The sequence below is a fragment of the Podarcis tiliguerta genome (genome assembly GCF_965153285.1).
Source record: "Podarcis tiliguerta genome assembly, chromosome: 17".
Lineage (NCBI taxonomy): Eukaryota > Metazoa > Chordata > Lepidosauria > Squamata > Lacertidae > Podarcis > Podarcis tiliguerta.
This window is the reverse complement of record NC_139550.1, coordinates 39,448,253-39,475,552: the sequence shown is the minus strand read 5'-3', so window position 1 is coordinate 39,475,552 and position 27,300 is coordinate 39,448,253. Positions and strand designations below refer to the sequence as shown.

At 50.1% G+C, this 27,300-nt stretch overlaps 3 protein-coding genes across 5 annotated transcripts in view; 2 read left to right on the top strand and 1 right to left on the bottom strand.

Annotated features, from left to right (window-relative positions):
- Positions 1 to 27,300, top strand: part of LOC310668159 (uncharacterized protein) — a 172,092-nt gene that overhangs the window by 143,987 nt on the left and 805 nt on the right. Inside the window, exons 2-3 of the mRNA XM_083421191.1 lie at positions 23,754 to 23,916; positions 26,984 to 27,047. Coding sequence (XP_083277317.1) covers positions 27,036 to 27,047 — 12 coding nt within the window. The 5' untranslated portion in view covers positions 23,754 to 23,916; positions 26,984 to 27,035. The remainder of the gene's footprint in view (positions 1 to 23,753; positions 23,917 to 26,983; positions 27,048 to 27,300) is intronic.
- ARAF (A-Raf proto-oncogene, serine/threonine kinase) lies at positions 242 to 19,439 on the bottom strand. Of its 3 annotated transcripts, none has more exons than XM_083421035.1 (16): positions 19,348 to 19,439; positions 15,126 to 15,364; positions 13,044 to 13,150; positions 11,183 to 11,285; positions 10,511 to 10,665; positions 10,298 to 10,402; positions 9,446 to 9,596; positions 8,340 to 8,367; positions 7,415 to 7,569; positions 6,343 to 6,545; positions 6,095 to 6,271; positions 5,517 to 5,563; positions 4,252 to 4,370; positions 3,964 to 4,095; positions 3,611 to 3,745; positions 242 to 2,619 (listed from the first exon to the last, which is right to left on the bottom strand). In XM_083421035.1, exons 2-16 carry the CDS (start codon positions 15,354 to 15,356, stop codon positions 2,479 to 2,481), a joined length of 1,989 nt encoding a protein of 662 aa, XP_083277161.1. In that variant the 5' UTR covers positions 15,357 to 15,364; positions 19,348 to 19,439; the 3' UTR covers positions 242 to 2,478. The 3 variants fall into 3 exon arrangements, with proteins under 3 accessions (XP_083277161.1, XP_083277162.1, XP_083277160.1); XM_083421036.1 differs by having other exon boundaries at positions 15,126 to 15,368; positions 19,355 to 19,372; XM_083421034.1 differs by lacking the exon at positions 19,348 to 19,439 and having other exon boundaries at positions 15,126 to 16,409.
- LOC310668115 (suppressor of SWI4 1 homolog) overlaps positions 19,366 to 27,300 on the top strand; it is an 89,714-nt gene continuing 81,779 nt past the window's right edge. The window contains exon 1 of the mRNA XM_083421077.1: positions 19,366 to 19,378. The gene's annotated coding sequence lies outside the window, so the exon portion shown is untranslated. The remainder of the gene's footprint in view (positions 19,379 to 27,300) is intronic.

Sequence of the window (27,300 nt, the reverse complement as noted above, 5' to 3'; positions counted from 1 at the left end):
AGCACAGGATAAGCAGGTTGCCTTGAACTCCTGTTGCCTCCAAAACGGGGGCTGCAGCCTGTTTCTCCCCAACAAGCCACACTCGCTACTCAATCTAAAGCTACGTTTTGTTATGTGTGAATGGAGCCTGTGTATCTGTTCTGATAGTTAAAAAATGTTTTTTGGAAAAAATCCAAAACAGATTGGATGTGGGGTTTTTTAAAAAATCAGTTATTGTGTCTCTGAAAAAACATAACCAGGCTTAAAATGAAATCTTGAGTTTAATACAAACATGTTAAAACCTTCACTTACAATCTTTTAAATCTGAATCATAAGCATTGATTAAACACATTAAGTTAAAGTCTATCTATCTATTAAAAAGAAGATCGGGGGCAGGGAGAGATGTTCACAATTTGAGATATGAACATATTCTAGAGCTCAGGTAGCTGGGGGTTATAAAGCAAAAGTACAGTTTCACCCACGCGATAAATAGGATGGCTTTTCCTGTTGATTTTAGTCCCTGGCTCCAGGAAGAGGCCCACAATAAAACACAGGGCTTACTGCGCCATTTATCGCTCTTAACCTCCAAAGTCAGGTATTTCTAAGTCTCCTAAGCCCAGCAGCCCAGATGCTGACTTTCTACCCCATGGAGAGGTGCTTTTTAGACGTTCTGGGCAATGCTGGTGATTTGAGGCAATGGCCTGGATTAAAAACTTAAGAGTGAATCTGGTCCGCTGACTATCTACCCATCTGACTTCTCCTCTGCAACTGGTTTGCTGGCCCAGAGGGGAAAGAGATGCTCCAAAGCGGATCAAGGGGAGCCTCCCAGTGGTCCAGCTCTCTCCGGATTTCCCCCACTGACCGGCAGCAGCTCTCCAGGGTTTCAGGCAGCCCCACTTGGAAACGCTGGGGTTGAGCCTGTGACCTTGATATGCTCTGCCCCTGAGTCGTGGCCCCTTCCCCAAAGCGCTGAGGCTGCGGCTTGGGGAACCTGCAACAATTTGCCGAAAAGCAACCCCCGCCCTCCATACAGCACCAGGCCGCATCAACCCCCTTCCCTGCTTGAGGGGTCCCTCAGTTCCTTTGGGGCATCAGTATCCACCTACGCTGTTTCCTGGCACCCCAGACTTTGAGCTGACCTCGCAGCCACACGCCGAGGAAAGTCAGGAAGCCTGGGAGGAAAATGCTTCATGTCAAGTGTGGGCACACAGAGGCAAACCACCATGGGCACAGCTATGGCATTCAATTCCCCCACTGCTTGGGGGTCGCTTTACAAAAGCACTTGGGCACCCTTTGGCACTGGGGGGGGGGGGACCGGTGGCCCTCTGGAATTTGTGACTGTGGGCCATGCTGGCTGGGACTGATTGGGAGCCCAAGAGCACCTGGGAGGACCAAGGTACCCCCCCCCCACTTTAGAACCATAGAGTTAGAAGGCGGGACTCAAACCCTCAACCTTGAGATTCAGTCTCATGCTGTACCAGCTGAGCTATCCCAAAATCTGCCCCCACTCCCTACATAGTTTCCTCTCATGACTTTCAGTACCCAGGCAATTCGTTTGCAAGTCAAAGGCAGAGAGAGATCGTTCTCAGGGGCTCCTCTGAAGATATGGCACTCCTGGCTGCCAAAGCTGCAGCGTACCAGAGCTCTAGCCCTGCGCATGCCTGGGAAGCACAAGGCAGCGTCCACGTCACCCCTGCATTTATGGGGCTGATGTGCAGCTTTATGGGTAGATTGCCATGCAGAACAACCATCGCAAGCCCATGTCCTTTGCTGCATGTACATGGGGGGGTGCACACAGGTGAGGCAACTGGAAACCAGAGGGATGATGTGAGGAGAGTGTGTCCACCTGAGCTGTCAGAAGGGCTGCCATCCCCCCTTCCTCTGAGTTCCAGGAGTCCTTGAGGTCTAGATGCATGCCCCCTTTTGTGTAAAGGAAACTGACTCTCCACAAGCCAGCAGAACAGCAAGCCTCCTGTGATGCAGCTCAGATAGGTAGGTTGTGGTTTGGCAGGCCTGGACAGAGGGAGGAGGACATCATCCAGATAGGGCTTAGCCTTTTTTATTACACCATCTCCAGCTCCTTTTCCACAGACCACCATCCTTCTTTCACCCCTCCCATGCTTTTCCTCTCCTACTGAAGTTCCCAAGCAAACAAACAAATGACACCTACAACATCCTGGAAACAGGATAAGCCCCATAAAAGAATACACCTGGGGACAATGAAGCCAAAGTCATTGCAGAGCAGAGATGTTTCAATGTGTTTCCTGCTTTGGCGACCCCCTAGTAGGACTGCAGGCTTTGGAGTGAGAATGAAATCCAGGTGGACACCCCCAGCCCCAGCGTCTCTCTGCACACAGACCTGGGCGATACACCCGGATGCCAGGGATGCAGCTGCCCTCCGGGCACTGACGGCTCCTCTGTCCCCCCAGGGAGGGCCGCGAGTTGCACACTGGCCTCGAGGGGGACGTGACCTTTGGTAGCAGTTCCAGTCTCACCACGTTAGCTGTGGAGCCGCAAGGCAGCGGGGAAACCAAAGGGAGTCAGCTCTTCGTTGTGACCCACCCGGTGGAGGGTGGGCTCAGAGGCACTGCGCTCGATCTTGGGCAAAGAACGTTGGAGCGACTCAATGGAGGCCAAAATCTGGAAGAATGGGAAATGGAGATCAGACCAGAACTGTGCCCCTCCCCACCAGACACTACCTTAGCAAGCCCAGGTTCTGGACTGTGGAGGTTTAGGCCTAAATCAGCAGTGTGGGGAACTGCAAAGTGTCTCAGGGCCCACGCAGGTACTCAACTTTGGCATTTTGTTTTGTTGCAAGCACGTCTCTGGTCCCTATTGCTGCAATGGGTTGTGAGCTGCATCCCTCTGAATGTTTTGGGACTGGCTCCCGTCAGCCCCAGTGAACCCGGCTGGTGGTCAGGGATGATGGGGTTGTAGTTCAACACCTGCACAGCCAGAGACCTACCAGCCCTGCTTTAAACTTGTAGGCAACCTCAGATGACACCAACATGGCCACCTCAGGATTTGCTGTGTCTGTTTGTGCTCCAATGCGTAGCTCCTTCCCACTTTTCATAACTAGCCAAAGCAGAATGACATTTGCAAACAAAAGTAGAACACGCAGATCTTAATTTGCCCAATTTGTATAGGAAACATGCCTGCGTTTTGTAGGATTATTATTAAAAATGGAGGCTCTCCAAACTAAAAGCTAATCAAAGGAAGGAAGGAAGGAAGGAAGGAAGGAAGGAAGGAAGGAAGGAAGGAAGGAAGGAAGGAAGAGGTATGTGTGTCAGGAGCAGGTAAGGGTGCATCTGAGTACGTGCAAAGTTCCTTGCCATTTTCCTGAAGGATCCTTACCAGTACCTATATTTTCTGACTTGTGGTTCTAAAGCAGTTTGAACCTTAAGACTCTCTCTTTAAAACCACTATGTGTACTTCGTTGCTAAACAGATGTGCTGAGCGCACGCAGCAATTCTATGGGAGCCATAAAACATGGTGACGTTGGCTGAAGAATTAGTTCCTCGGGTTTAATACTTTTAAGTAAAGTTCCTTGAGGTTCTCAGAAGGTGGGATACAAATGTGACGATCTGTCAGTCAGCGCACACGTCCATGCCTGTATCTGCCTCAGACTCACCTGAGGAAAGAGGGGTCTCTCTTCACGCTTGAATTTAAGGCAGTCGCCCATCAGCCTGCGCATGGCCTTGGGGCAATTGCTGGGCACCTTGCTTAGGTCAGGGGACAGGTACCCCCGGCCAACCATGAATATAATCTGGAAGGAGGGAGATAAACCACCCATTACAAAAAGAAAGGACCCTCTTGGGATACAAGGCCCCCCTTCCCCCCACCTCTTTAAGCCCAGTCAGAACCACCATCTTCCCTTTGGGCGCGTTTGATTGGCCATCCTGAATAAGGAGAGAGACAAACCCGGGGAGAGTTTTGGGAGGGTTTCTTGGCCAGCCCCCCCCCCAACACGTCTTCTGTCCTTACCTGGTCCCGGTTGTTGATGTGGCTGTAGGGGAGGGTCCCGGAGAGCAGCTCGTAGAGAACAACTCCATAGGAGTAGACATCGGACTGGAAGCTGTAGGGGTTGGGGTCCTGCATTCGGATCACCTCGGGGGCCTGCGGGGGGGGGGGGGGCAGAGAGGGCAGGCATGAAGGTCTGCTGGGATGGGGTGGCGGGATGCTTCGCCCCAACCCCTTTTCTCCTCTGGCTTCACAACTTCCCCCTGCCCCAATTCCAGCCAGAAGCAGCCCCCGCCCTTGGCAAAAGCTCACCATCCAAAGTATGGAGCCACTGGGCTGCTCCACCTGCTGCGAGCTGCTCCAGCGCGTCTTCACGGTGGCCAGGCCAAAGTCGCCGATCTTCACGGTCAAGCCTTCGTGCAGGAAGATGTCTGAGGGCAGTCGGGTGAAGGAGCCTCGCGTGGGAGTCTGCCTGGCGGGACCTGCCGCTCCATTTACCCCAGAGCAGGGAGGGCTGAACTATCCTACCCCCAAGCTCCGTGCTGAAAACCTCCCTTTTACTAGCGGGGCACCTGCCTTCTTGGAAACACCCTCCAGCCATGCAGGTCAAACCAGCACAACCCCCGCTCCCCTGTGCACTGCAACACCCATCAGGGAGCCCCGTGGGGCAGCCAAACTCCCTGCCACAAAAGGCGAGGTGGAAGGGAATCATAGAATCATAGAGTTGGAAGAGACCACAAGGGCCATCGAGTCCAACCCCCTGCCAAGCAGGAAACACCATCAGAGCACTCCTGACATATGGTTGTCAAGCCTCTGCTTAAAGACCTCCAAAGAAGGAGACTCCACCACACTCCTTGGCAGCAAATTCCACTGTCGAACAGCTCTTACTGTCAGGAAGTTCTTCCTAATGTTTAGGTGGAATCTTCTTTCTTGTAGTTTGGATCCATTGCTCCATGTCCGCTTCTCTGGAGCAGCAGAAAACAACCTTTCTCCCTCCTCTATGTGACATCCTTTTATATATTTGAACATGGCTATCATATCACCCCTTAACCTCCTCTTCTCCAGGCTAAACAAGCCCAGCTCCCTTAGCCGTTCCTCATAAGGCATCGTTTCCAGGCCTTTGACCATTTTGGTTGCCCTCCTCTGGACACCTTCCAGTTTGTCAGTGTCCTTCTTGAACTGTGGTGCCCAGAACTGGACACAGTACTCCAGGTGAGGTCTGACCAGAGCAGAATACAGTGGCACTATTACTTCCCTTGATCTAGATGCTATACTCCTATTGATGCAGCCCAGAATTGCATTGGCTTTTTTAGCTGCCGTGTCACACTGTTGGCTCATGTCAAGTTTGTGGTCAACCAAGACTCCTAGATCCTTTTCACATGTACTGCTCTCAAGCCAGGTGTCACCCATCTTGTATTTGTGCCTCTCATTTTTTTTGCCCAAGTGCAATACTTTACATTTCTCCCTGTTAAAGTTCATCTTGTTTGTTTTGGCCCAGTTCTCTAGTCTGTCAAGGTCGTTTTGAAGTGTGATCCTGTCCTCTGGGGTGTTAGCCACCCCTCCCAAGGGAAGGATACTGTTGGATTTGAGGTCCCGGTGGATTATGTTCTTAGCATGCAGGTAACTGGGAGAACGAGAGAGAGATGGAGTGAGATAGTTCATCAGCATCCTTGGCTTGCAAGCTCATTCACAAGGGCACCACACCTGCCTCTCATGTGCCAGCATGCTCAGAGGGAGGGAAATCTGGAGCCATCGAGGGCTGTTCCCAAACAATGTATATTTTCCGTTTCCTTTATCTGGCTGCCCTAGTTCAGAATTCCTGATACCTCTCACTTGCCCGGGGGAGGATGCAGAGCACCGAGCGAGCGAGCAGAGAAATCTGCCTCTGGTACAAAGGTAAAGCCGACACCCCTTGCTCTGCCAGCTTTTGCCTCTGGCTCCACCCACTGCTGGCATTGCCCCAGAGGTTGCCCAGAGGGGCTGGTAAAAGTTCCCTGGCTGTAGACCCCTCTTGCAGCACAAATCCCGCATCAGGGCAAGGGTGCCTCTAGCCCGGATACCATACAGGGCATGAAGGCAGCAGCCCTCTCTGCTGTACTCCAGAAGCCACCCTGCCTCTGGAACTTCCCCCGAGGGCCCCGGCCTGCACACTCACGCCATGCCCTGGGCCGTCTGCCGGGCCACGTCAATGCGCTGCACCATCTCCAGGGGGGTTTCTTGCACATGCAGGTGCTGGTACAGGCTGCTGCCTTCGCACCACTGGGTGATGATGGCAAAGCTGGGGCGGGTCATGAAGCCCATGAAGAGCAGGATGTTCACGTGGCGTGTCTTCCTGCAAGGAGAGGCCGGCGTCAGAGGCCTCCTGGCCAGCATCACTTCCCCTCCCCACAGGTCCCTGCTTACCTGAGCACCTGCATCTCGTTCTTGAAGGCCTGCACCTGCTCGCTGGTGGGGTTGGTGACCTTCAGGATCTTGACCGCCACATCCCCGTACCAGCGGCCCCGGAAGACAGTGCCAAATGACCCAGCGCCTATGCGCTTCAGCATGGTCACCTCGGTATGGCAGACTTCCCAGTAATAGCTGGAGTCCCGGTAGCCCAGGGATTTCTGCAGGGAGGCAAAGGCAGGCCAGGGACAGGGAGAAAGAGGGTCAGGCCCGTCCACAAGGAGGCCCTGCTCCCCCGAGACCCCTGACACACCAAAACCCCTCTGCCCCCGCAGCTTAGCCACACGCTTCCCGACAGCAGTGGTTCCCAAACTGCTTTCCCTCGGGCACACTTTCAGAATAAACATTTGCTCACCCCACTCGAATTTTTTTTAATTGATTAGAAATACACGGGGAAACAAAAAGAAGCAACTCCTTGCACTCCTTGATTTATAACACAGAATTTATAACTCGGGGCATCCAGGAAGTATAAAGCAGTGCAAGTTGCAGAAGAACGTGAACCCTTCCAAAAATATAGTTATAAATAAGCCTCTCCTTAAGTATATACACAAATTCAGTGAGAGCTGTGAGCTTGCTTTTGCCAGGGAGTCTCATTTATAGTAGGTCTAATTTAAAACAAACTAACCCTCATCTCCTCATCAACCCAAGGAAGCCCTTCTCTGTTCTCATCTCTCATATTTGTCAGAGCTGAAAACCCCTGTTCACAACAATATGTTATGGAGAAGTGCGGAAGAATAGCCAATGCTCTTGAAGAGAGGCGGGGTGCTGTTTCTGGCTGTAAAGCCCCCAAAATATATTTTGATACTATATACTACACTGAAATGTTTAAATACTTCTTTGAGTGTCCTTGAATCTTCCCTCCACCCTCGGCCCCCTCTCCTGCCACACCAGGGGGCACACCAGACCCTCTGAGAGCCACTGATCTGGGGTCACCTTCCGCCATGGCAACTAAGTTCATTCTCTTGCCCCACAATAAGAACATTTGGTAGCCCTTTGAAGTGCCCACGGCACATCCGTTAGCCCCACTCACAGGTTTCTTCTTGTCTTCAGCAGGGGCCTTGCGCTCCCTGGGGGACTCGCCAGGGGACTTGGGGTGGGGGGAGCGTCGGCCAGACGAAACAGCAGCCATGCTGGAAACGGGGGGAGCCGGCGGGGTGCAAGGAGGCGGCTCAAGCGCACCTGGGCCTGTGGCGAGAAGGAGGGTGGGCTTACTGCAGGGTGCTTCCTCACAAGCAGGTGGACAGGAGACCATTTCCTTACAAAGTGCTTGGGGGCTTCCAAATGCAGAGTTCTGATAAAGGTGGGTAAAACAAAATGCGGTGTGTGGAGAGAGGGAGGGCAGATTGGAGGGTCACCAAGGAAACGGACCGACTGGCGCTTCAGGACTGACAAAAGGAAGAGGCCTCTTCTTCTTCACGGGGTGCACAGGCAACCTACATAGAATCTGCTGCCACCGGACGTGGCGGCGGCCACGGGCTTCGCCTTCCCAGCAGGGGTGACTCACCTTCCCTATGTGGCAGGACTACAATTCCCATCAGCTGCAGCCAGAACACCCGGCAGTCAGGGATGGTGGGAGTCCAGCAACACCTGAGGGAGCCCCGGTTCCCCCGCCCATGGATCTGTGGGGCGGGAACTGAGCATGGCACTCGTGCCGAGGGAACAGTGGAGGCCCAACCTCTCTGGAACCGTCAGGCCAGTCAGTCATCTTGGCCCAGCCTGCCTCCTGACGGGCAGCATCTCTGGCTGGGGGGGGGGGCCTTTCCTGTCCCCCACTAAGGATCCTCTAGCACTGGTCCATCCCCCCTGTGCTAGTCCTAGCTGGTACCTCCCCCCATGGCGCCCCCAACCAGCGCTGCCCTGGGAGATCTCTGTCCCGGCTCCCTCTCCTCCTCCTCCTCCTCCAGGCTGCCCCTGCCCACTCCCACCAGCCTTCCCTGTTCCCAGCAGACACTCACCCTCTGTGTTGTGATTCCTGCTTAGGAGCTGGAAGAGAAAGGCAGAAGATGAAGAGCTCTGCAGGCAGGCATCTCTGGAGAAGAAAGCGTTGGGGCAGAGAGAGGGGTCTGCCAGCCTTTCCCTTTCTCCGGGGGCATTTGGGGGCAGCTCTCAGCTTTTTCAGAGTGCTCACATGACTGAATGCTTTTCCACACAACTCCTTCTGCTGCCCCATCCATTCACAGATAAAACCAGCACCTCAGAGAGGTGTTCTAGCCTGGCTTCCCCCCGCCCGGCACACTAGTTTTCTCTGTGCAGGGATTCATTCATTCATTTGCTTGTTTGTTTGCATGGAGAAGCATTCCATCAGACCTGGTGTCCGAAATGGTGCACAGAATCATAGAATTGTAGAGTTGGAAGGGACCCGAGGGTCATCTAGTCCAACCCACAGCAATACAGATTTAGCACCTCTGTAAGAACTAGCCCACCATCAACGACCAACCCATCAGTATTATTCCAGGCTGGGACAGAATCTTCCCCTAGATTACATTTGCTCCTGACCTGGGAGACTCTCTCACACACACAAAACCTCAGATCACTTACGGCATTTCTCCTCTGTGTATTTAAAGACTGCTCTAAATCCAGTCTAAGGGCCACCTGGGAAGTGTAGCTCTGTCGCTTTGTGGGCACTGCTGTGCATACGGCCGGGGCTACGTCTCTGAATGCCAGCGGGGAGAGTCTGGCTATTATTTATTAAATTCCTATCCTGCCCTTCGTCTGAGGGTCACAGGGTGGTTTACAACATAAAAGCACTAAAACGCCTCACATAGTAACAAACAAAAGCAAGAGAACGGTAGACTTGGGAGGGGCAGGGGGCCCATCTAGTCCAAGCCTCTGCAATGCAGGAATCTTTTGCCCAACGTGGGGCTCAAACCCACCACCCTGACATTTAGAGTCTCCCGCTTACTGCCTGAGCCAGCCCAGATGCAAAAGTGGAGCAAAAGGCCAACACCTGGAGTGTGACGGGTCCCGCCCCCCCCCCCAAGGTCAAATATGTGCTCTACCAATGAGCCAGGACAGAAACTTCAGAGTGAAGTTCTCCTCCCCCCAACACAAAGTGCCTCACCTCCAGCATGCCGCTGTCCACGGGGCTGGTGGTACTGACCATGTGGACATTTGGGGTGGAGGTTGAGCGGTGCCGTTGGAGCTGCTGCCCACCCCCGTGGAGGCTGAGGAAGCCGAAGGCATCTGGGCTGAAGGGGGGCGGCTTTCTTGGGCTGCAAGAGAAGAGGAGGAGGAGGAAGGGATGACGTGGCATCCAAGCTGGGGGAGGGGGCACACTAACCCTCCAGCAGTTCAGGCGCACAGAGGATAATCAGGTCTAATAGCAGATTTATAGTTAAAAAGAAGAGGCAAAGTGACTTTTCCTTGAGTTTATCAAGCACAAGTCATTGCTTGATAGTTATGCCCTGGACATGGTGGCTACAGCTGCTCTCCTCTCAGAGTGCGGGTATGCTTTTCTATACTTAAGGACTAGTCCCCCATACTTAAGGACTAGAAACTTATCTCCCCTGCTTTTTAAAACAAAAATCAAGCTTTCCTTGAAGAGCAAAGAAAACTGCCTTATATAGTCAGACCACAGAGTCCATCTAGCCAACAAAGACTACCCAGGTTTCCGAAGGCTCTCTTTTCTAGTCCTTCCTGGGGATGCCTGGAATTGAATCTAGAATCTTTGACATGCAGAACATGAACTACAGCACTGGGAGGACACAACAGCCTGGGTGTGTGATAGCTTAATGCTTCCAGTTCAAATGTCTCCTGCACAATAATGCAACAGGGATGGTCTTGCATCATATGCACTGTGAGTGGCAGATTTAGCCTGCTGCCCAACTCTGCTCTGCTTGGGTCCGTGTTGCTGCTGGCGGCTATTTCTAGATCACGATCCCTTGCACAGGTGGGGAGTGAGCAAGGCTCTTACCCAACAGCTTGAGGGGTCTCTGGTTCGTGACTCGGCTGCACTGGGGTAGTCGGGACACTGTCCTGCCAGAATGGAGGGTGCTGCCCCGGATCATGGCTGTAAACACTACATGAAAAGGAGAAACGGGTTGTTAAGACTGGATGCAAGGGGAACAGGGAGTGAAGCAGGTGCTCCAACCAGGGGGAGGGGGTTGTGGGGAAAGGGGATACTCACGGCTTATGCGAAGTGGCCAGGTCGAGGCAGACCGTAGGCACTCGGCTGCTGCAGTGCTCGTGGAACTTGTAGCCACAAGTCTGGCAGCGGAAGCCATGGAAGAGGAACTTAAGGCAGAAATCGCAGAAGACCAAATTGAAGTAGGTCTTCCGCACCTGCCCAGAAGAAAGAAGGTCCAGGTCAGAGGAAGGGGAGGAGTTGGGGATGGAACGTTCCCAATAAGCCTGTGTGTGCGTCTGTCAACACACTGCGTGGACACCCAGCAAGGCTGGGCAAAGGAGCCCAAGTTGCCCGCATGCAGAAAACACATCCCTTTGGTGTAACAAGTGTGGCCTGTATTGGAAACAGTTCTGCTGTGCGATTCCACTGCACAGGCAGGGCAGCCTCTGGGTCTAGTGCATTCCTGTAGGACAACGTTCCCCATTTGGGTGCCCACCGGGGAGTTTTGGACTACAACTCCCAGCGTCCCTCACCGGTGAGCATGCTGGCTGAGGGCTGGCGGGGGGCGTTGCAGCCCAGAACATCTTTGAGGGCACCAGGCTGGGGGAAGCGGCCGCGTGATGCTCTGGAGTGGGGAAGGGGCGGCTGGGTGTCCACAGGGCTTGGGGTGTGTCTTTGTGTTTGTGTGTGCTGGCAGGGAAACGTGCTGCTGGAGAGCCTCCTGTGACTCACAAAGTTGTGCATAGTAAGCGGCAGGTCCTCCAAGACTTCCACAGAGAGCTCGGCCCCCTCCAGGGTGACCAGGTCCGTCTCCCAATCTGTGATGGTCTTTCGCCTACAGAGAGAATCAACGCATGTGCAGCTGTGACCCAAAGCCCGCCTCCTGCTGCAGCTCCTCCCCAGAGACAGCCACAATGCTGCTGTAGCTCATCAACTGCACGGGGGGGGGGGCGACAAACCCCATGAAATTTCTCCCCACTCTGGTGAGTTCCAAGTCGACTGCTAATGCTAACCACCACACGCACACCAGGTTAATATACTGCAACACCTAACATGATGCAACGCTGTAAGAAGCAAGAAATCAGCCATTTTCCATAGTGGGGAAGATGGACACAAAGGTGATGGTCTCGGACCATCCCATTCCCTCGTTCCCGAGGGAGTCCTTGCACTAAGACAGCAATCTCTCCGCCTCTGCTCTGCACTGGGCTTGGGGCATTGAAGCATCCACCACTGGTGGGCAGAGCTGGGAACGAACATTTAAAAATATTCCAACAGCTCAGGCAACAAAACCTTCAGCATGTTTAGAGCCAGATTCTGTGTGGAAAGGGGAAGCTGTCAAATCAGCTGGGATTGAAACTTTGCATGGACCCTAGAAGACACTGGTGTAGCTTTTTGGGGCAGGTTGAGGAAGGGGATCGTGCAGAAGGGTACGTGAATAGGCATTCCTCTGGGCTTGAAAAGCCACAGTCCATTTCAAATTGGATTCCAACCCACAGGAAACGGTGCTCACCTTCTGCCCCACCTGAGAGCTCTCCTTTGCCAGTCCACCCACTCCCTTCACAGGTGAAAAAGGCAACCCACAAACCTGCAGCACTGCTAAGGGTGGGAATGAGTCTGGCATGCTACCACTAAGGCAGCAGGCTGTCCCACCTGAGCTCTGCAAGCATCCTGTGCAGGAACTCGCAGAACCCCTTCTGGTCTAAAGCCTTTTCTTTTCTGGAAAGGGTTGCTTGCTCATCTTTTCAGAGCAGATGGAGAGAGGAGACAGGGAATTGGGCAAGGGAGCTTTGGCGGACACAAGGGCCTTGGAGCTCTGACTGGGTGGGCGTGGCCTATCCCAGCCCCCACTTCCTCTGTGGCTGCAGCCCCACCAGTGTGTCTGTCTGCGGAGACCTGGAAAGCCTTTGCAAGTTCATGTGTAAACTCCAACTGTGTAAAACATTTTGATTGAAAAAAAAGATCAAAAGGTACAGCACATCAATAAAAAACAAAACAAAGCTAAGTAACTGCGTCCAGAGCCCTGTCCAGCTGGATGGGCTTCCTGGCAGGTTTGCAGGAGATGCACACGACAGAACTCCTAACGCTGCCTTCCTCAACCTGGGATGCTCTTCCATACACTTTGGACAACAACGCCCACCAGGCACAGCCATTATAGCTGTGTTGATCATAGCTGGGGCTGATGGGACTTGTAGTCCAAAGCATCAGGAAGGGGGGCACGCCAGGTCGGGGAAGACTAGACCTAGTCCAGCCTCTTGTTTTCGAAAAGGGCCAGGGTGATGCTTCTGAGATTCTGCCACAAGGGCGTGAAGGCAACAGCCTTCCCTACTGCTGACCTCGATCTACACTGGCCTCCAGAGATGGACTGCTTTGGATGACGGACTAGATGCATGTAAAACTCTTCAGATCTGGACACCCATAATGCAGGTATGGCAGGCCTTCGTGGAGAGGGCAGGCCTTGGGTACAGTGTGCTACATTTCATTTGCTCTTTCCTATACCCAGTCAGGTTGAGGACCCTCAGCTCCCTGCCTGCCTTCCCTTGCTTCCCCGGCCAACCTCAGCAGCCACCTCCTCTCCCTGACGAGAGCCACTCACCCATCGCTCTTTTTCCTGTAGACCACACAGCAGTCCTGGTTGAGCCCACGGACCTTCAGGGCCTTGTCTAGGGAGCTGTAGACAGTTGTACCCGGCCGGACAGTCACCTGAGAGGAAGGAGGGAAGCAACTGGTGTGTGCAAGACAGGATATAGACAGTTGGGTGAACAGGGAGATGGTGCTGAACTGACCTTACAGACACTGTTCTCAACATGCAGCTTTGAACTCCACTCTGTCTCTGCCTTCCTCCCATTACTCTGAAGAAGGCCCAATATGGACCAGTATAGAATAGAATAGATGGCCAAGACTTAGAGCAATCTGGTTAGTATCGGGGCAAGAAGCAGCATCCTTTGGTTCTGGGTGCCACTGGCCCCATGTGGCAAGCTGTAAGATGCAGCTTTGAGCATCTTCCTGGGGCAAGAACTCTCAGGCCCTGGACTGGCCACTGGGCTCTCCTGGAAAGAAGGCCTGTCATTAGGCTTCCTGGGGTCTTGGCTGAGCAGAGGCTTGACAACCATATGTCAGGAGTGCTCTGATGGTGGTTCCTGCTTGGCAGGGGGTTGGACTCAATGGCCCTTGTGGTCTCTTCCAACTCTATGATTCTATGAACACAATTTTTCTGGCTCTGATCCTTGGTTTGGCGCCTGCCTACTTGCTTTGAGGCATGGCAACAGGTCAATTAGGATCCATGATAACTGGTTTCATCCTCCGCCCCTGAACCAACTCTAAATCCTCCTCTGCGACTTTTATTATCAAACATGAGCCATATCTGATGCGCTGCTATATATCATCTCAGCATTTGTTTTCAGTTTTCTGTACTGTTTGACAGCTGACACAGAATGATATTCTTTTGAAAGATGACAAGAAATAGTTTTTTAGAATGCAAGAACACTTGTTGGAATTTCTGATAGTCTTTGACAGATGTTCCATCTTTGGTTAAAATCCAGTCATGGCGGCCTCTGAGGCCTAGACCCAAGACGTTTTGGGCTCTACCACCTCACAGAATTACAACTCTTAGCAACTTTCAGCAAACTAAAGTACCCATAATTCTTGGGGGGTGGGATGTGCTTTAAAAATATAGTGTGCACACATATTCAGCTAAGTCCTACTCCAAGGAACCCCACTGAAATTAGTGAACTTAGAGTAGTCATGTCCATTAACTTCAGTGGGTCTGCTTTGAGTAAGATTAGTGTTGAATACCCTTCTATGATATGATAGTCCAGTTAGGAACTCTTCAGGATATCTGAACTCACTACATGGTCAGTCCCAGCCTCAGTTCTCCCATCTATAAAATGGGAATGAAAAAACTCAACTTGGAGATTTATTAAAGAACCCTAATTACATCTATTTTAAATAAATAATAAATAAATAAATAAATAAAATAAAATCCCACTTTTCAATACAAATGTTCCAAGGCAGTAGTCCTCAACCTTTCCAAACCCGGGATTATGTATTTAGTATGAATATTTATACTCTGCCTTTATAGTTCAAAACTTATCTCCTCAAGCACATTAAAAACCAACCAACACCAGAATGCAATGAAAATACAGCAAAAGCAGATGATTAAACAAACAAACAAAATCACAACAAACCAGCAAAATTTACCTGGAAACCCAACCTGCAAACAACGGGACTTATTTTTATTTATCTTTTTTTTTTTTTACCATGCATGTCTTCCTTCCTCACTTTCATGCCTTCTCTTTGTTTTTCTGTTCCTCCCCCTTTCTGCTCTTTTCCTGCTCTCTCTCCCTCTCACTCTCTCTCTACCTCCATCTCTTCCCTTCTCTTAAAAAAAGTAAGCAAACATGAAAAGAATGGCGATTCTGTTGCCCTGAACTGTGGCGCACTTTAGGTCAGTGCTTGACCCAGTTTTGGGTTGTGATCCAGCAATGGAAGACAGCTGCCCTAAAGCAAGAATGGGGCCTGGGAAACCTGTGCTCCTCTTGCTGGACTCCTCCTCATCCCTGCTGGGGGTCCAACAACACCTGCAGGACCTCAGGTTCGCCTACCCGCTGCCTCGCCAGACGCTCTCAGAATAGCTATGATCACACACAACCTCTCATGGCCAAAAAGTCTCGCTCACCACTGTGCGCTGATGATTGGGGAGGTCCACCTTGATGGTGCTCCGAGCCTCGGCCATGGCTCTGCCTCCGAGCCTTTTCCTGCGAGAGGCAAGCATCGTCGTCATGCTGTGGGAGAGAGGCAGGAGGTCTCCCCTCCCACCCCCACCTGAAGGGCCGGGGTCTGGAGAGGAGGAGGAGGAGGAGAAGCCATTCGTGAGTGTGCCGCAGGAGGAGTTCTGACTGCGCCTCATCCAGGGGCCTGCAAGGAGGGAGATACCAGAGGCAAACGAAAGGGGTGACCTCCAGGTCCCTGTCACAGTATGCATGCTTTTTAGCAACAAATATAAAAGAACAGACAGAAGTGCACACCCACAGAATTTTCATATGGAGCACAATCTGCTACCCAGCACATGAAGCTGCTGGCACCCACAGGCTCCCAGATTTAGCTTTCAAACAAACAGCAGTTTCCTAACCCCTCATGATTGTCTGACGCAATGTCCTGGAAAAGCATATCGCTGGCAGCAGGTAACAAGCTCACTGTGATCACTTTATATGTTAACTTGTTTTGAAACAAGACTTCCTTTATGTGAAAGAGCCCCCCCCCCCCCCCGCTTTTGGGGGTCATCCCTCGCATGACTGTTGTTGTGGGGCTGTTGTGGTGGAGCGTGTGTTCACACAGTGCTGAGCTAGTCAGGAAGACAACACTTCGTTTGCACCCCGACGAGTCATGTTAACAGAGGACATTTTCTTACTGTGTTCCCAGCTTAAGAGAAGCACATTCTCTTTTGATATAGAGGAAAGTAACTGCATTCTGAATTAAAGTGTAAGCAGCCCCAGGGTGGCAGAGTATTAGCAAATACCTGGTCTTCTCACAGCACCAAGTCTCACCAAAGAAATGTGTTGGACATAAATGTTTTCGTGCTTGAAAACACACATATAAATGTTGTTCCTATAATGCATTTTCTGCTCCTGTGCTGCATAGTACATTTTGCTGAACACGCCAGTGCCATTTACCATAGAGAGGTAGACTCATGCAAACCCCACAACAGCCAATTTTGTTTTGCTAAAAAAGCATTGGAAGATTGCAACTTTGGGAACGGCAGGGGTCTGAGAAGGCTCAGCCTCTGTTATCCTGAAACTTCACTAATTTCACAATCCCCACCTGCTATGCATTTGGCTTCACCACAAAAGACTCCCCTCACCCCTTGCAGCACAAGCCAATCCTGTGAGTTTCTAAGCATCCTTAACCCTGCCTTGGCTCTAAAGCCAAACAGCCATATTTGCTTCCAAGCCACCCCAACCTCCCAGCTAAGCAAAACTTTCCCATCAGCCCACTACCTCCACCCTCCCAAGGTAGGTGTCAGGGAAAACTGGCAGGGCCAAAATTCCCCACTCCTGTTCTAAAGAGAAGTTTCTGTCACATAAAATCACCTAACCATTATTTAATAACATGATGCTCTTTTGCTCAGAGGCCCGTGGGGGCCAAAGAATTGCAGAATTGGAAGGGACCCTGAGGGTCATCTAGTCCAACCCCCTGCAATGCAGGAATCTCAGCTAAAGCATCCATGACAGATGGCCATCCCACCACTGCTTAAAAACCTCCAAGGAAGGAGAGTCCCCACCCTCCCAAGGGAGACCATTCCACTGTCAAACAGCCCTTACAGCCAAAAAGTTCTTCCTGATGTTTAGTCGGAATCTCCTTTCTTGCAACTTGAAGCCATTCGAGTTCTACACTCCAGAGCAGGAGAAAACAAGCTTGCTCCCTCCTCCATGTGACAGCCCTTAAGATATTTGAAGATGGCTATCATATCTCCTCTCAGTCTCCTCTGTTCCAGGCTAAACATACCCAGCTCCTTCAACCATTCCTCATAAGGCTTGGTTTTTTTTAATCCTTGATCATCTTGGTCGCCCTCCTCTGCACATTGTTCCAGCTTGTCAACAACCTTCATAAATTGTGGTGCCCAGAATTGGACATAGTATACCAGGTGTGGTCTGACCAAGGCAGAATAGAGTGGTACTATAACTTCCCTTGATCTGGACACTAGACTTCTGTTGATGCAGCCTAAAATAGTATTAGCCTTTTATGCTGCTGCATCACCCTGTTGACTCATGTTAAGCATGTGGTCTACTAGGACCCCAGATCCTTTTCACATGTCCTGCTAGTAAGCCAGGTGTCCCCCCCATCCTATATTTGTGCATCTGGTTCGTCCTGCCTAACTGCAGCAGCTTATATTTGTCTCTATTGAAATTCACTTTGTTAGCTTGCGCCCAGTTCTCCCATCCGTTAAGGTCATTTTGAATTCCAATTCTGTCTTCTGCGGCATTAGCTACCCCTCACAAGCTTACCCTTCCTTTGCCCAAGTTATTCGCAGCTTTTCATGAACCCCATGCACATAGCCAATCACCATGAAGGGCCTGAAGATGCTGAATGCTACCAGCAAAGTGAGGAGAAAAACCGAAGGCAAGTGACAGCAAACAAGCTTTTCCTCCTTCTTTTTGTGCAATAATGTTTGAGCAGGAATAGTACCCTGGAGCAGCGAGAACTTGACATTTGAGCAGCTGCACCCTGGATAATTTCATCTGCTCAGTTCCAGTTTGGGGGGGGGGGTGTGGAGAGAGAATAAACATTGGGGCTTCCGGGAGTTGCCAGTACCAGCTTGCTTCAGGTCCACCCTCAGGGAGTCTTGGTGGCTTCAAGCTCCACTCTGCAGCTACACCATCATTACAGCTCCAGCAACAGCAGGCTACCTTCCATCAGAATAAAGGGGTGTCCCCGACCCTCCCCACTTGGCTGTCAAACTGTTCTCTGATAGACCTCAGAGGCTAGTGTGGGAGGCTTGTTCACAAAGAGTGTGTTCTTTTGAAAGAAATAAATTAGCACTTCCGTCACTCAGGCGCCAATTAATCACAGGCATTAGGCGCATCATGCTGCTACTGTCCCAATATTGAAACAGAAAGCACACGACACAGGTTTGCAGCTGGGAACTGGGATTATTACAAGACTTGTGAAGTGAGGATGCAGCAGCTAAAATGAAGCTGGCTCTGGGATCCCTTGACCTTGAAATGCAACTTCTTTCAGAGTAGGCTAGAGGACACCTGCAGATCTTGAATTTATCTGAACGAATTTATTATCGAACCTCAATTTATTTATCATGAAATTCTGCAAAAGCTTGCAGGAATAAGACTGTCACTGCCTGACTAAAAGTGAAACTGGCAAGAGGCTGCTTACTTCTATAACTTGCTTTTGAAGTCTTATCGAAACCTTGGAAGCCACCGCTCAAAAAGCTGCATCTCATGAATGCCCCTGCTGCATTGCTGACAACCCCCCCACACACACACACCAACACCAAAGCTGCAGCACAACTGCTTAGTGTGTCTAAGATGCAACTGCCTCTTTATACAGGGGTCTCTTGTCTAACACCCAAAATGCCACTGCTTTTGGAACAAGGGCAACTGCTATGCTGGGATCTCTGATTTGGAGAGGAAATGCCAGTTGATTTTAGGGCAAGGACTGTGAAGAAAGAAAATATCTCTTGCAGGTAACTGTCAGTCTTGATCCTGTAGTCCAAGGGCAGCCAATATGTTGCCTCCCAGAGAGGTGGACTGCAGCTGCCAATTGTCCTGACCACTGGCTATGCTGGTTGGGGCTGATGGGAGTCGGTGTCTGACAATATCTGGAAAGCATCACATCCCCCCCCCCTGCACACTTTCTGCATGAAATGCAGCTGCGTCCACCTGCAGAGAGGGTGGCAGCCTGGGGGCGAGAGGGACCCCTCATGCCAGGAAGCCCAGGCCCAGGCCGCCAGCATTCATCCCAGCGGAGGCAGAGGTCGACGTGGGCCTAAACCCAGCCAGGGAAAGGCAGGAGCCGAGGCGAAGGGGCAGGATCCACAGGGGCCCCCGGGCGATCTCTGGTCTCTGCTTGTTCCCGCTGCCCATCTCCGCTCAGCCCTTCCTCCCTTGGCCATTTTGTGGCTGGCCTCCGGCGCTGCCTTGGGGGAGAGGCGGCTCCAGCCCCGCGAAGCCCCAGGCCAGCTCCAGGCCAGCCGGGCAGCATTCCGGGGCACGGGGAGGCCCCCCGTTCCCCTGCCCCCACGCCGCCCTCCCAAGGGGAGAGGGGCCCGCGCGCGCCTCCCGCGGATTCCCACGACTCCCCGGAACACGGCTGTGCGCGTGTCCGGGAACCGAGGCCCCGCGCCGGGCTCCCGCCCCGCCGCCCGAGCCAGGAAGGGAACTTCCTACCTGCTGCCGCCGCGAAGCCGCCGCCGCCGCCATCTTGTCGGAGCCTCCCAGGTGGGCGGGGCCGGGCGCTGACGTCGCAAGGAGAGGAGGGAACTCCCTGGGGGCGGGGCGGGGAAGGGCGCTTAACTCCTCCTTCGCCGGAAGGGTGGGGGGGGGAAGGGACCCCCGCGGGTCATCCAGTCCCTCCGCAGCCTCCTCTTCTCCCAAAGAAGGCAGCGGAGTTTTAGGACCAGAGTCTTCCTTCTCCCGGGCAGACGAGCCCCGTCTAAGACTACGCACCAAGCCTCCCCCATTTGGCCTGCGCGGCCAGGCTGGCCAAGCCCATCCGGGGCGGGGGGGCAACTGAATCAGTAAAATTCAATACAAATCAATACAAATCTTAGGTTGTGTGTCCACCTAACAAAAGTCAGCCCCCCATGGGGTCAGGACTTTGTTCGGGGGGAGGATTTCTGTTGCGGGGGGGGCAGAACCGACGTGATTGGTCAGTAAGTTAAGTATTTCTATTGTTTTGCTTAATGGGGGACAGTTGCCCCCTCTGCACCTCCTTGGTGCACCCCTAACAAAAGCCTGCCCCCTCCACAAATATCCTGGCTACGCCCGTGGCAAAGCCACACCCATCTAACGTCAGGTGTGGGGTGCGTGAAGATGCAGCTGTGCCCAAAGGGGTTTGCAGGCGCCTGCAAAGCTTCGTGCAAGACCCGAGAGTCGCCCTGGAATGGGGCAAGGATGGCGTGGGTGGGCCCCAGCAATTCAGCACATAATGGCTGCTGAGCCACCTGGGCATTGCAAAACCAGACCACCAGGACCACGACGGTGATGATAAATACGCAACCGAAGCCAACACACTGTTAGTAAATGCAGCTGGTAGCAGAGCAAATCGCTTCAGCTCACCCACTGACCATGTTACGGACTAACAAAGAATGTAAAAAGATATCCTATCATCAACCTCTGTACAATGGCACTACCAGGCACGATACATAGACCAGGAAGAAAAAAATCACAATGAGTTGCAAACTAGTTCAGTTCCGGTGCTGAAACGACAGCATTGGCGGTTCAAGGGCAAAAGAAGAGTCCTGCTGGACCAGAGCAAATGTCCATCTAAGTCCCGCGTTACGTTTCTGACAAAGAGCTGCCAGAAACCTGTGGAAAAGACGCAAGCAGCTCATAAAAGGGATGCCTATTTCATTTCAGTTGTCCTCGGCACCCAGTCAGAGGCAGACTTGGGGGCGGAGGTCATTTGGAGCAGAGAAGTACCCATGGGAGTGTGTCCCTTTCCACCACCCACACTCTTTCTATTGCAAATCTCTCCCTCCCACCTGCCTTCCCCCTTCCAATATTTGCATTTATAACCTTGCATTGCGGTAGTCCAAGCGGGAGATAACCAGAGCATGGACTACTCTGGCGAGACAGACAGCGAGCAGTGTACCAGATGGAGCTAATAGACAGCTGCCCTGGACACAGAATTGACCTTCACCTCCATGGACAGCTGTGAGTCCAAAATGACTCCCGGTCTGCGCACCTGGTCCTTCAAGGGCACAGTTACCCCATTCAGACCAGGGAGTCCCCCACACGCGCCCGCCCCCTGTCCCCCCAAAACAGTACTTCTGTCTTGTCGGGATTCAACCTCAGTCTGTTAGCCACCATCATCCTCCAACCACCTCCAGACACTCACACAGGACCTTCACCGTCTTCCTTCATTGGTTATTACTATTATCTCACAACATGTTCAAACCTGTGCTGGGTGGGAGGTGACATGGTCAATGAAAGCCCTAACACCAGGGATGTTCTGAGAAAACAGAAGCACACCAAACTGCAACTCCCAATTATTATTGGATCTTCCTGCCAAGCATGAAGGGTAGACCATTACTGAAAGAATGTCTCTCCCAGAGTGCTAGAATGACATAAGTAATCTAATGAGACAATGTGATATACGTCATTTTTACTGTACATTATATCCCGTGTCAACCTACGGGTATGGCTTCACTTGCAAATAGCCTTAACAGGCGTGACATGTGAGTCCCTTTCAGGTTTACATGAAACCACACATCTGGGAAGGTGGATACCAGGTTATTATTTATTGAATATCTATATAACTTATGGAACCAAAGGGGGGTGGGAAATATCTGTAGTGGTATCTTGGTTCTCAAACTTAATCCATTCTGGAAGTCCGTTCCAAAACCAAAGCCTTCCAAAACCAAGGTGTGCTTTCCCATAGAAAGTAATGCAAAATGGATTAATCCATTCCAGACATTTAAAAACAACCCCTAAAACAGCAATTTAAGATGAATTTTACTAACAAGACCATTGATCCATAAAATGAAAGCAATAATAAATGTACTGTACTATAAAATAAATAAGACAGTATTGCAGATGATAAAAAATAATAAAAAATCTTACCTACAATGATGATAGTCATTCTTTGGATGGGGGCCTTTATCCATTTCCACAGTCACACAATCAATCAATAGCCGAACTGGGTTCCACATAGTCACAAAACAAAATAAGCAAAAAATCCTCAAAAACAAAAAGGTCAAACTTAATGCATTCCAGAAGCCTGTTTGACCTGAAATATTCAAAAAATAAGGCACAGCTTCTGATTGGTGCAGGCGGCCCGGAAACAATAGCCGATAGCCACATTGGATGTTTGACTTCTGGAAAGCATTCGAAAACCAGAACTTACTTTTGGGTTTTAGGCATTTGGGAACCAAGGCGTTTGAGTACCAAGGTTCCAATGTCTGAACTGTAGTTAAATGCAGAGAAAATATTTGTGGTTCCTGCAGAACCTAAGCAAATTTCTCTCCAAAGGAGGGAGCTGTTAAAACCAGGGATGGGGGAGGGCAGTTAAACAACTCCCCCAAAATTCCAAGTCCCCCCCCCCCCCACAGCCTTGAACTAAGGTCAGAACAATGAGCCTGAAGAGGCTCAGAAAAGCAGTCTATAAAATTGAAGTGGATACCGCCTATCCTCTGTTTCCTCGGACTATCCAATATAGAAACAAAATAAAAAAAATCCTTCCAGCAGCACCTTAGAGACCAGCTAAATTTGTTATTGGTATGAGCCTTCGTGTGCATGCACACTTCTTCAGATCCAATATAGAAAACTGTAAAAACTTCAAATAATCGCCAAAATTCAATGGTTTGACAGATTTCCTTGGCTCCAAGGGCTAATGACTCCTCCAGAAGGGGGGGGGGGGGAATCCAGGTCTCCCCTGCCTCAGGAGGCGATCAAAGGCAGCAGAAACCCTGGCAGAAACCCATCAGGATGGAGGAGCCAGCAATGGAAGGTGACTCAGTTGTAGAGAGAATGGCTACTTAAGGCAGGAGAAATTCTGGTGCCCAAAAAAGAGCAACATCCTTGCCAAAAGGTTTCAGTAGGCTGCAGTCCACTATGCAGTAAGGATGAACGAAGCTGTCAATTTTGGTTTCTCTCATTTTTTCATTTTCCCAATTTTAAGTTCTCCATATTTCCACAGCAGTTTGCATTAAAAAAATATATTAAAGATTTTCTTGGGTAACAAAAGTCTCTTTTGTCTCTTTTTTCAGATCTTGCATTTTTAAAAAATGTCTTCAGCAATTTAATGCAATTTTCTCCTAATATATGCATTTTTGCAAAGCAATTTCCCCTAATGCAATGCATTTTGGTATATTATATTCAATAATATATGCATTTTTATGCACACTTTCCCCTAGTATGTGCATTTTTGTACACATTATTTATGACCAAATTTGGAGAAGTGGAGAAGTGTGAATTTCAAAGCACAGCTGCATTTTGGTTTGCAAATTTGGTAAGTTTACCTTTAAATGTGCACTGAATCAACTTTCTCCCTCAGTCCTACTTGTAAGTGAATCCTATGGAATATAGTGGGACTTACTTCTTAGTAAACTTGCATTAGAACAGTTTTCATACAAAATTACTCATTCTTAAAGGAAACACAAACCCCTGGAACCTAGTACCACTTGGAGATTGGGGCAGGTGCAACAATACTTTAGATCTCAGTGCTAAAGCCATTTATGTCACCTGTGGATGTCACTACTTAAACCTAATTATATTATATAGTTATATGTTATATATTGCTTAGACTGTCTTGTTTTGTTTTTTAAGATAATGTTAAATTGTTCCTTCCATTCTTCTCCCAGGCCTAAGAAAGCAATCCGTTCCTTGCAGAAGCCTCATGCTCTAATGATTTCATGTAGAGCAGTTTCCCTTTTGACAAGACTTTGAATAATATATAAATCGAAACTGAATCCTGGCAAGACAGAGGCATTATATGTTCCAAGTACTGGAGTTTAGGAGGTGCACTCCCTTGCAAGGAGCGGGGTCAAAGCTTGAGGGCACTTCTGGACCTGGACCCAACATTGTAATTGGAGGCTCAAGTTAGAGCAGGAACCCCTGCCCTCAGCCGCAAGCCCAGGGACCCCAAGGGTCATCTAGTCCAACCCCCTGCAATGCAGGAATCTCAACTAAAGCATCCATGACAGATGGCCATCTCACCTCTGCTTAAGGACGTCAAAGGAAGGAGAGTTCACCACCCTCTGAGGGAGAATGTTCCATTGCTGAACAGCTCTTACGGTCAGAAAGTTTTTTCTAATGTTTCGTTGGAATCTCCTTTGTTGCTACTTGAAGCCATTGGCTCAAGTCCCACCCTCCAGAACAGGAGAAAAGAAGCATGCTCCATGTAACAGCCCTTGAGATATTGGAATATGGCTGTCGTCTTCAGTCTCCTCTTTTCTGGGCTAAACATACCCAGCTCCTTCAAGGACTCCTCATAAGGCTTAGTTTTTAGATCCTTGAACATCTTGGTCGCCCTCCTCTGCACATGTTCCAGCCTGTCCTTCTTAAACTGTGGTGCCCAGAACTGGACACTTGGCTCCATATGTGATCTGACCAATGCAGAAGGAATTACTTCCCTTGATCTGAACACTAGACTTATGTTGATGCAGCTAAGAATAGCATTACCTTTTTTTGTTGTTGCTGTATTACACAGTTGACTCGTGTTAAGCATGTGGTCTACTAGGACCCCTAGAACCTTTTCGCACGTACTGCTAGTAAGCCAGGTGTCCCCTAGCCTATATTTGTGCAGAACCTGACATTGGTCCCTATTGTGCCCAGGTACTGTTACACTGCAACATTTTGTTGCAACGTCCAAGTCCCAACTAATGCCAGGATGCCTAAGCTAGGTCAGATTTGCCAGCATTTGTGTCCTTGCACAAAGACACAAAAGTACATTTTGTCAAACCTTAAAATATAATATGATGCATCCATTTGGGACCTCCCTCTCATTCTCATCCCATCAGAGGTCGAGAGTGTGGTTTCAATTGCAATCAGCTGTGTCCCTTTGCATCTCATTGAAATTGGTCTTGAGGGGTATAAAAGGCCCCTGAGAAGGAAGCTTGGTTTCCCCACCTCTCCACCCATTGTCTTCTGCCAGGAAGGATTTGTAGGTGGGCCTTGTGGTAGCTTGTTCATGGTAAGTATCTCTCTCCCCCCCTCCCCCCCCCCCCGATTATGCTTTTGCAATCTCTAATCCTTTGAAGCCACCATGTAGGAGTTTTATAGTACTATTTTGGGTATCTTCTGCTTTGTAAATTTCTCTGCCTGGTTTTACCACCACCACCATTTTCTGGCATCAAATCTTTGGGTGCAATCTCTTTCAGAGTGGGATGCTAGCATGGTCCTGCTCTTGCAAGTCATGGCAGAAGCCCAGCCTTGCAGCTCTGTGGAGCTTGCCTTGCTGCACAGGGTGGGGCTGCAACTCATTATGGTTCTCAAGAGTGTTGTGGATGAGCCTGACACACCTTTCTTGTCTAGCTTACCAGGGACTCCCTGAGAGGGACCATTAAAGCTTCTAAATTGGTAACAACAACAAAAAAATTCTTTGATTTTAAGGTGAACTGAGGGCTGAATTCAGTGCCGGATTTATGTATATGCTAAACAAGGCATAGCTTAGGGCCCCACTCTCTTGAGGGCCCCCGCAAAATTTCCACTATTAATATACTTCTAAACTGTATTTCAGTTCAACAATTACTTTGATAAAATATATTTTGTTATGTGCAAATGGCTTTAGATACTTGTTAGGTCCATAAATTACCATATAGCATATTCAACACAAAAAACAGCGACAATTTGTTGTTGACAAAGGACAGCGGGACATCTAAACGGCCTCATTACCTTCAGGAGCTGAGGGCCTCATCAAACCTCAATCCGGTCCTGGCTAAATTGGTGGAACTGTGAGACCAAACACTTGCCTTTCTGCTGATGGCTGTTTGGAGAATGGTTTCTGGTGCAAGAGAGACAGTGTCTAGGATGTGGTTTGGCCCTGGATGTTGAAAGCTTCTGAGAGCCGATGTTTTCTCTGTCTTCAGGCTCATCCAGACTTGCTTTTGTGCCACATTTCTAGGCACAGGTCTGGGCTTCCAAGTGCTTTCTGGTTTTTTACCCTGGAACGTTCCCCACGGAAACCCGCTTTTTACTGCTGATTCTAAGGAAATGGCAATCTTTGAAAAACCTGAATTGTCATGTGTTATGATTCAACATTAAAGAGCAGGTCTTCCTGGGGAAAGTGCCAGGTGTGTGTGTGTGTGTGTGTGTGTGTGTGTAGCGCTTGGACACAGAACTTTAAAGCACAGACCTGTCATCTAGAAAGCACGGTACAAAAGGCAAGCGTGGTGGAGCCCAGAGTACCAAAGAAAAGAATTGTGACCTGAATAAGCTTGTCTTTGGTGACACCCATGTTGTAGTTATGCCACTGCTCCTCTTCCTGTGGAGTGATTATCTATACAATTTCAGGGTGTTGGCAAACGTTTTTTTTGTTTGGTTTTTTTTGCCCCTTAGAAGATCAAATTGCTTAATTGAAAATGGGCTATTGCAAATTGCAGATTGAAAATGGGGTATTAAAGACTGCAGACCTAAGCAGGTCTGATTGCACTTCACTGAGGTTTAATTTCAAGTAAGCATGTTTGGGATCATGGAGTGTCCCCACTTGATGGGTGTGGAGCATGTGCAGAGTGCTCCTCTTTGGGACTCACCAACTTGTGTCCTACATGCATGCTTGAACTAGCGTCAGGGGTCTCAGGGTAAGTTTCAAAACTTCTGAGAAGATTAACCTAATAGTTTTTAACGGTTTTGCTGAGGCAGTGTCTTGTCCCACTGATTCATCCAGCCCAGCAGGCGTGGCTGACACAGGAGGGAGCTGCCCCACTGGCACGAGAGCAGTGGAATCATTCTGGTGCATATTGACTGAAGTTGATGGATGCTTGGAGCCCCACAACAACTGGAGGGACAGGGCTCCCATCCTGAGGGGGAGCACCCAGATTTACATCCTCCTTCAGCCATGGAGCTCAATGAACTCCATGGCGGTAAGACAACCTGTTACTGAATGTTTGTTGGACCTTGTCCAACCTGCTGTATTGCAGATGTTTTCAAGCTATAACTCTAAAAAGACCCAACCAGCATGACAGGGAGGATGGGAGTTGTAGTCCTGCAACATCTGGAGGGCACCAGATGTTTTTGTCCAAAGTCTGATTTAAAGATCAGGACCAGAGATGGCAGACGCTGGATTTGGGAGTCTATTGGGAATAACCAATCCACAAGCTTGCACTATACCCCTGAAATGAGTTTGCATCTATTATTGTTTCAGCTTTGCTTGCGGAAAGTCTCCAAAGGCCTGGGCCAACTTGAAGCCTACATCGATGCAGAAGAAGGTGTGGCTTTCCAGATGGATAACAACCTGATCTGGGACTCATTGGATGGCCAATACACATGGGCCATACAGGGTCTAATTGAAAAGTTGGCATCTAGCAAATTCTGGGTCACTTGTCTGCCTATGGGAAAGGTTATGCTGAGAAACTGGGCAGGGAAGTATCTCGCTGCAGTGGCTATAGGAGAAAACCCAGTAAACTTCCCCATCCAGCCTGTTCAGTACTCAGAAGATCCATCTTTGCAGTTTGAGGTCTT

Bases quoted from the DNA above. Each gene is read 5' to 3' on its own strand.
- ARAF (XM_083421034.1), bottom strand. From the start codon at position 15,431: ATGCATACTGTGACAGGGACCTGGAGGTCACCCCTTTCGTTTGCCTCT. The intron at 4,371-5,516 runs GTATCCTTCCCT...GACTGCCCTCAG, and splicing joins CCGGGACCTCAAATCCAACA to ACATCTTCCTGCACGAAGGC. The intron at 2,620-3,610 runs GTGAGTCTGAGG...CCATTCTTCCAG, and splicing joins AGAGACCCCTCTTTCCTCAG to ATTTTGGCCTCCATTGAGTC.